General features: G+C 26.7%; 1 protein-coding gene across 1 annotated transcript; it reads right to left on the minus strand.

Annotated features, from left to right (window-relative positions):
- Window positions 1-4,195: 4,195 nt before the first annotated feature.
- LOC137821844 (uncharacterized) lies at window positions 4,196-8,526 on the minus strand. Its single transcript, XM_068626619.2, has 4 exons — window positions 8,381-8,526; window positions 6,999-7,077; window positions 4,545-5,023; window positions 4,196-4,416 (listed from the first exon to the last, which is right to left on the minus strand). Exons 3-4 carry the CDS (start codon window positions 5,014-5,016, stop codon window positions 4,385-4,387), a joined length of 504 nt encoding a protein of 167 aa, XP_068482720.1. The 5' UTR covers window positions 5,017-5,023; window positions 6,999-7,077; window positions 8,381-8,526; the 3' UTR covers window positions 4,196-4,384.
- Between the last annotated feature and the right edge of the window lie 1,202 nt (window positions 8,527-9,728).

The following is a 9,728-nucleotide window of genomic DNA, read 5'->3' on the forward strand; positions in this document are numbered from 1 at the left end:
ATTTATTTTTTACAACAAAAATATCATGCATTTAAATAATATATATAATATAAGTTGTAATTCTTTTCTAATAACAATTTCATTTCTCTAATTTTATTTTATTCTTTTATTTTGGAAAATAATAAGTTTAATCAAATTATCAATTTTTCATACATACTTTTATTTATTTATAAATGATGTATTATACAATCATCAAAATTATTTGTTAAAGTTATGCATTATTGTTAAATTTTAATATAAATATTCATTATAGTATAATATATTACAATTTAACTTTTAGATTCACAAAATTAATTGCTTGTTGTGGCAATTGACCAACGATAAAGTGTTTTTGTTTTAAAGAATCTCTAAAAGGTTTCGACATATTTAAACATCGTAGTATACCAAACACCCTCTAAACTTGTGTATTAAAAAAATTAAGAGTAGAATAATGTAGTCTTTCGAATTTAATTAATAGGTTTTATAGGTTGGGATTTGTTTTTTCCTACGAGTCAAATGAAAATTATCTATAAATATTTTTTTTGAATTTGAAGATTCTTTTAACATCTTCAATTAAAATGCCCTCTAGTCCTATAAAGTTTAAAGGAGAATAGTATATACATGAAACATATATATTAGCCAAAAAGAAAGATTAAATTATCTTTTGACAATTTAAAATTTTGAGTCAAAATATGACTAGTAACAAACTAAATTATATGAAAAATAATATAATAATTTGACATCGCCAAATACAAAAAAAAAAATATTAAATTTGATAGCACACAATATTTGCAGTTCGTGACCACCTTAAACCATCTTGGCAAGTCTGAATATATCAAAGGGGTTAAAAAATATGAAATTGAAATAGAATTAATAATCAGAAGTACAACCATTTTTTATTATCATAAAACTAAATCAAATAAGACTTAAATTCTCTCCTTCTGTTTTGTATGGGTCAATTATTGGATTTGGGCAAAAAAAAATAATAAATCATATTATTTTCTTTAGTTATATATTATACAGATAAAAATTTATGTTCAGCAATGATATTTCTTAACCTATAGTAGGAGATTCCTTTCAAGATGCAAAAATCAAGAAATCACCGAAATGGGTTTTGTTTCTTCTTACAAATTTCTTCGTACACGTACTTAAAAAAAATAAAATCCTGGCAACATATTAAGTAACTCAATTATCTATCAGATATGCTTACCTTATTGGTAATTTGTAATATTTTCATAACAAAATTAAAATCCTAACCACAATTATTAGACAAGAAAAGTAATTTTAAGGAAAAAAAGAGAGAATTATAAGAGAATTTAGTTTAATGTATTTTTAGCTTTGTCCACAGGTTTTCTGTTCCACTGCTAGACCAAAAATACCTACAGTATACCCGTTCAAAATTACAATTTAATTTACTTTAAATAATATGCATTTAGTCCAAGGATTGTATAATTCCCAACTTGAAGGAAAACAAATCAGATTTATTTTATCAAAAAAAAATATAAATAAAAAAAGAAAATTAAAATTAAAATCACACATTCTTACTTGCTATAAACACTTAGAAAAAATAATTATTATAATTTAAGGTTAAAATTCCAAAAAACATAATAATCAATAAAACTCACACGAGACAAAGCCGAAGAAAAATACAAATCTAGCAACAAAAACATAAACAATCACTATAATAACGAGTCTCTTAAGGAATTTCTTTACAAAAAAAATTCATACATGAATTCATCATATATTCACACAAACATATAGAAGAACTCCTTAATAAAATTATGTCTTTCCTCTTGCACTCCTGTCAAGCAAACAAAGAGTCGCTAACCCTCCTTATAATCACTTTTAGAATATCTCCTATAACCTACAAAACACACTTTCTTCCTCCATAAAAAATTAACTATTCAAAACTACTAAATTAAAACACTTTTTCTTAACATATTTCATACATACCAATAGTTCCATATATATCCAGATTCTGAATAAGTGAATTATAGAGATCTTAGAAAAGAAATTCCGATTCATGTTTTTTTTATTAGCAATAAAAAATGAATAAATAAGCAACTTTAGGAATGGTTCAACCCTTATACATAATCACAACCTTAACCACTCTCGGTGGACATAAGCTCATGTATGCCTATACAGAACACTCATAGCTTAACCAGAGAAAGTCACCTGAGAAAAAAAATCATATGTCTTAAATGAATACATCATGTGATCATCCCCATACAAACTATCGGGTCTATGCATCAATCAGAAAAGAAGAAATGCACAGACTGTGACTTGGATGTAACCCAAGACCAAGTCTTTAATTGGACCAACGCACTTCCCCTTTAAACATTATCTTATTTATGTGTTTCTAAACCTCGTTAACTATTGCGATCAAAATCCCTCTCCAAACCTCATTTACCGAAATTGACATGTTGCTCATCTTAAAGTGAAAAAAAAGTTTAGCAATGAAATATTATAAAACACACCTGAACACACAACCATTACAAACCAATAGTTCCATAAGAACGTTGGTCTCCTTCACTTGTATATGTGCATTGCCGATTAGTTAAGCCCAAATCTAAAGAGTAAATTAACTCTAAACACATTGGGCCACGCTTACAGCATTTCTTTTATTTTTTGGGTACAAAGTGTTGAGCATATCGGAGTTAAGCACCAGAGAATATTTCCAATTTGAAGATGCTTGTGAAAGTACTCTACCAAGAGGACCACTCTTAATCAATCGATTATGTCTTATTCAGAACTAATTATGATTTTTATAAGATTGATTAACCTCTAACTAACAAAAATGCCAACTTAACTACAACTGATTGAAATTAAATAATTTACATCCTAATTTGTTATATTATTTTTTCTATACTAATCAATTATAGTTTGCATAATTGACTGCATTGGTAACAATTTTAATTTACTATACATAATAATTAAAGAGTGTTTTGGTAATTTAATTCAAAATATTTATTTTTTATTTTTTTCAACCAAATAATCTCGTAAAAGAATTTCATTCTACTTTTTACTATTTTCTCTTCTTTTTAAATTCATTTCCCCCATTTTCTTCCTTTATTTAAAATAGTAAATGAAAAAAAGTCTCATACTCAAAATCTCATCATGCAACATATTGTTACTGAGCCATGAAAATCTGATTTACACTGTTACTCAATTGGAAGCAACAACGTAATTAATTTAATTAGTTTAAAATTTCAAAAATTCTACTCTATTCGAAATGATATTTTATAGTACTTTCATTATTTTAATTTTAAGCCTAACGAAATAATTGGTTTCTTTGCTTCTTTCCTATTTTTTTTTTTCTTACTGCGTCACCTGAATACAATCTATTTTTCTCCTTTAAGCATTAAAAAAATAAATTTTGATATTTTATTTAATTATAAAATCAAATTACCCACTTCATTGATCATGTGAAATAATTCTTGTCATTATCATCTCAGTTCCTACTACTTCTAATATAATTCCACTGTGCCAAAAGTCCCCACAATTTTTTTTAAATGAGAAGCCAATCACTCATTGAATGTAAGCAAAGTTGGAAGCGTATGTTGCTTTCCTATTATATCAATAATAAAATAACTGTAGAAGCTAAAATGAGTAAATATGAAATCTTCTTAGGAATCATATTACTATATATATATCATATGCTCAAATAAATGCATAAATCTCTAAGACACATAAAGAAATCTAGTATATTCACATCTTTAAACATATGTTTTGATGAATAGAGACCGAAAATTGATGAAGATTGCAGATTGATTATAGATTTAAACAAATCATAGTATATATAAGTGGGACGTGAACTTTGCTTTATAATTTTGTAAGATTTAGGTTATACATTAACTCGTTACTAAATAAATATATCTCATGAATGTTTGAATTAAGAAGCTGATAAAAAAAATGTTTCACTTAAGATATATATAAATGCACAAGTGGAAGTCTTGTCTTGCTATTTAAGAAGCAGGAAAGGTTTATGAGAAGGATCTGAAATCAGAATTTGGAGTACCCATATCACCTCACAAATAAATAAGAGGCATTGAGAATCACTTATATGAAAATAATAGGCCACAAATGCTAATTTTTCACATTCCTAAATGGTTTAGTAAAAAAAATTGAAGTGGTTCGATTTGCAGATGAATAAAGAAAAAGAGAGTTGAGTTAGAAAAGCAGTTGAGTGTTGAAGATGTGATGCATAGGTCTTTACCAAAACATAGAACAAATGTAGGTTTAATAAGAACCACTAAGATAATATTGGTGCCAAGGCGCTTGAAATATTTCTAACTATTATCATATACACAACAAATCAGAACAAAAACATGGTACCAAAGGAGATCCACTTTTGCACCTTAAGCCAGCCTATGATTTTGGACGTCCACAAATATTCGACAACTACTTACTCTTCCACACTTCCCGAGCTTTCACTTTCTGCACTTTCATGTAAAGTCACAAGGTTACTTAAATAAACAAAACAAGTGAATTTGCAAGGTTGTGGAGTTGAATATATCTGAAAGAAAGAAAGAAAAGAAGTTAGATGAATGGAAATTATAACTCACGGGTGGGATCATTGAGTTGGTCTTTCTGCTCATTCTCGATGCACTTGAGAAGGTACTTGAAGGTCTCAATCTCACAAGGGATGGTGAGGCCTCCACTGTGATCAAAGCCAAATTCATCAGCAGCCTTTTCCAGCAAAACCTTGAAGAGAGAGTGGCTGAGGTAAGTGGTGGGAATGATGAACCTCCTGAGCTCAGGTCCAACATACACTGCCAAGTATCCCTTTGGAACATCAGGTGGTGGAAGCGGTTCAGGACTTTGGCAGCTCTCTTCTGTGTCTGATTCACAGTTCATAACATTCACTACCCTTTTGTTGATCAATGGCTTCAAGGTTCCATCATTAGGCACTTGATCAGAAATGGTGGGGATGGAAGGTTTTGGCCCTAAAGTAACGTTCTGCCACTTCTGCAGCATTTCCTTTAGCCTCACAATCTGCCTAATCCCTGTCACTTTGCAGCCTACACCGCTATCCATTCTTACACTTTAATCACAACAACAACAACAAAGGTATCAATCCAACGTTTCAACACACAAAACCTTATATATCACTCATTCAACTTTATTTTCACTACACCTCCTTTAACAAAGAGAAAAATGATACTTTTTTATAACCCTTAGATTTAAAATTAAATATATATAATAACAAATAAATTTAAAATTAATAATATAAAAAATATTAAAATAATAATATTAGGAGTTTTAATATAATTGCATAAGAAATGTAAGTGGTGAACGTTTTGATTATCTTAACCAAAACATAAATCACTTATCAACCCATATCTTTTATAAAATAATAATATTATTTTTAAATATAAATATTTTATATTTTACACATTAAATAATTATATCTAAAATTAAAATTAAATAACATAACTTAAATTTAAAAAATATAATTTATTTGTTTCTTATTTAAATTCTTTTATTTTATAACAGGTCAAAACAATTTGTTAATTAATATGGATTCGATTCAAGGCCGACCCAAAATGTCTAAAGCTAACAAAATGATGAGGTGATTGCTTTTTCACCCAACAATTCGATCACCTGTGCAAAATAACTAAAAAAATCGTATAGTTTTAAATAGGTGCTAGTAGAACTTAAAATTTATTCTGGATTTGAGTTTCTGAAACACTTTTTTCTAGATTTAGAAATATAGTTTTGGAATTTTTTATTTTTTTCTTTATAAAATATATTTTTTATATTTTAAAATTGAGTTTTTGAAATTTTATTTCTATAATACAAAAATCTATTCCAAATTTTCTTTCTCGAATGTATTTTTTAATTCTAAATCTTTAATTTTAGAATGAGAAGTAATTTTAAAATTTCAAAAATTAATTGGATGTAGGTCTAAAATCACTGGGTCAAGCAGAAATTGCTAAATGATGAACACAACCAAATCATGCCATTTTTTGTTCGATCTATTTAGCCCCTACTTAAACAGTTATAATTCAACACGTTTTATAAAGTAATAATTATGTTTTAATAAACAAATATTATTTAAAAAAAATATATACGTGTATTATAATTTATATTTATTTATATGTTAAATAATTATATCTAAAATTAAAATTCTACAATATAACCTAAATTTAAAAAAATATATTTAATTTATTTATTATTTAAATTTGTTTAACTTTTTTTTAAGTGGATAGAAATAATTTATTGAAACAATAATATTTTAGCGGCTTCTTGCATCTCTATGTTCTTGCGACGCTCACATAAGTTTTATAATTGCACAAATATCCGTGTCTAAAAATGTTAAAATGTTTACAGTTTTGGTTGTGGGTTGGTGTTTTATTGTTGGTGGGTGAAGAGAGTGTTGATGGTGTTGTTGGTTGTTTTGGTGTTGTTGATTTGTGTATCTAGTGATTGGAGGTGGTCATCGTAGTCGGAGGTGATTGTTTTATGGTAAATTTTCGTTTTGCTGTTGTTTATGATGTGTTTCTTTATATATATTTTGAATTGTGTAATTAGACGAATCTCTAGATTAATTACATAATTCGTAACAAATTTTAGTCTTCAAGTATTTTATAGATTGATCAATTCAAAAAAAATTTAATGTTTTTCAAAAATATATATTATGAATCAAATAAACTAAAAATTATTTCTAAATTCGGTATTAGTTTCTGGAATATGTAATCCGAATTTTTTTTTTAAAAAAGTGTTTTGAATTACATAATTTAGAACCTAATACCTTAACCAATAATAACTTCTGATTTTTTTCAAAAACACATATCTTGTAATACATAATCTGGAACCTAATATTTGATATGAGACTATCTTCTGATTTATATAATCCGCATATATTTTATGAAAAAGTTGTTTTTGATTACACTTGAGTTCTATGTTACCTTCTCACTTACATAGAAAAGATTTTCAAAACACGAAAATACTGAGCAACACAAATAGCAGTGACAAACCAATGCAAGATAAGGGTAAAATAGAACTCAAAAACTAACCTTTTCCATGACAGAATGCCAAATGCTATCAAACTGTGTCAAGAACCACCAAAATACCTTCAAGAAGAGCAAATGGATGCTTTTGGGGTGACATCATGAGAGGAAACAGAAGAAAGAAGAAGGTGAATGGGATTTTAAGGTTTAAATTTTTTACTAAAAACAAAACGGTAATTTTATATTTACTATGGGGTGCCAAAAAACACATATGGAGGTGCAGAAAGAAGAAAGAAGCAGCCTATTTTTTTTAGTGGCCTACATCACACATTCTCATTTCACAGCTCATAATGTTCAATGAATATGAAATAAGTATAAATAGTGTCAACTGTTAAATATAAAAATAAATAAATGCAAACGAAAACCAATCAAATTCTCTGATTTATTGATCATTTGTATGCTTTCCTCGTGCTATGCATAATACAAGCATCCAATTTTGACCCATTAGTCCAATAATGACCTGTTAAGCTTTTTTATTGTAACATTATAGTTTGACATCATTTCTTTTATATTTTTGTTTAATAATAAAAAATATAGTTATTTTATTTCAAAAATTTGTTTCTATTTATTTTATAATATTTTATTATTAAAAAAGTTGTAAAGTGAAAGTGAAAAAAATGAGTGTGAAAGAGTAATAATAGTTTCTGATTGGATACAATCAAGATCAAAAAAATAAATAAAAAAGAGGATGTAAGTGGGGCACTTAGAATTTTAAGAGAAAAAAATTGCATGGTCATTGTGAGACTTAAAATACAATTAAAGTAGAAAAAAATATATGTTGACAACGAGTAAGTTGTATATAATAATAAATTTGTAATTAAATAATATAAAAATTTATTAAAATAATAGTATTATTAGTAATTTTTATCAGCATTAGGGTTGTTAATTAGGTGTCAAATATATCAATTAAAATTTTTGTAAAAAAGAAAAAGTAAAAAGACAAATGAGTTATCGTGAAGCAGAGGATTGAAACGATTGTAAAATCATTATGTATAAATAGCATAAAGAACATTTATATATATACACGTGGCTTTTCCCCATGCATCGTGTTCCCCTGACATCTTTGTAGCTAAATGAAAGAAAATCAGTAATTTATGTTTGTGCAAATTATAGTTTTTAATTAGTTTATGAACAAAATATGGAATCTCTTCAAAGCTCACATTAAAAGAAATTTGAATGATGATTATATATTAAATTTTGACAGGTATAAAATAAAGATTTTCCATAGAAGCTAAGAACCTGCAGGTATGAAACCAAGGAATTCCAATCGAAGAGAAAAGAAGAAAGAAAAAAGAGAAAAATTGAAAGTGCATTGAATAAATGAATGATGAGATAGAAGGGGAAGAAAGAGAATAATGGAAGATGAATGAGGAAGAGAAGAGAAGGACCTGAAAAGAAGAGGGCATTAGCTATGAGCAAGATGAAAGAAAGCCATGCATGGAGCTTCGGAAGTTGAAGCGAAAGTAGCGAACTCTCGAAAGAGAGAAGGAAGAAGATGAGTTACGATAATGTTTTTCCTTTCTGTCTCTGTGTCTGAATGAAGTAATTAAGAGATAATATTGGAATGAGAAGGTTGATGTTCCAACTTTATACGCTGAATTATCGGCATAGAAATGAAGTTCTTTGTTGTTTTTCTTAGTTCCTTTGCATCACTGCTCAAGCGTCGCCCTCGGAGACTATTTTTCTCAAGCCAATGGTTCCCTCCTTCCACATTTTCATTTTCATTTTACTCTCCAACTTTTCTCTTTCTTCTTTTTCTCTTCAAATAATCCTAAATCTCTAATTCAATTGGTTCATTATTATAGACTCTAACTAAACTCTCTTTCTAACAATTTTGATTAGTGAACTATGTTAGAGAAATGAAGGGGAGAAAAAAAATGTGGAAAAGATGATAGATGTGATAAAAAAAAGAAAAATATAAAATAATATAATCCTTAAAAAGTATCATTATCATATTAGGAAGTAGAAAAAAATTAGAAATATCATTAAAACTATCAGAAAACATCAAATTTTCTTTCAATAATAGTGTCACTCAAAATGTTGTTAGAGACAGTTTTAGCTAAACCTAATTTGAAGCAAAAAGTTATTTTTTTAAAAAGTTAAAAAATATAAAATTATTTTTAAATGACTTAACTATTAAGTAGTAATGTATCTTTAATGTTAGACATTGATAGGGTTAGGCAACTATAAGTCTCAATCTTAAATATTTTTAATTATTTTTAATAAACAAATATTTATATTAGTATTAGATTAGTATAAGTTAAATTCATACTAATAAAATTTTATTAATGCTGAATAGTAATAGAGTTACTCTAGTCAACTTAAAGTTGACATTAAATATTTTTAATTTTTTTAATAAGTATAAATACTTCTATTAATGTGAGATTAATTTATATTAATTAAAATAAATATTAAAAATAAATAAGGTTAATGTGAGTATAATTATTATAATCTTATTTGTATTATTTATGTTTAAGTAGCATGAGGCTACAATCATACTAATTTTATTTATTTTATTATTTATCTAAGTTAATATCAATTATAGATTGATATTAATATAATATATATTTAATTTAAGTTACATTGGTTAAAATAATGTTAATTTTATTTATAAGTTACGAATTTCTATGTTTTCGTGAAATAGAATATCAACTATAGTTTATTCTTAACTCAAAGGTTCAGAATTAGCTAATTAAAACACATAATTTATTTATCTCATTTTTTTTTATATAAATC

The sequence above is a fragment of the Phaseolus vulgaris genome, chromosome 9 (genome assembly GCF_051622355.1).
Source record: "Phaseolus vulgaris cultivar YP4 chromosome 9, ASM5162235v1, whole genome shotgun sequence".
Taxonomy (NCBI): domain Eukaryota; kingdom Viridiplantae; phylum Streptophyta; class Magnoliopsida; order Fabales; family Fabaceae; genus Phaseolus; species Phaseolus vulgaris.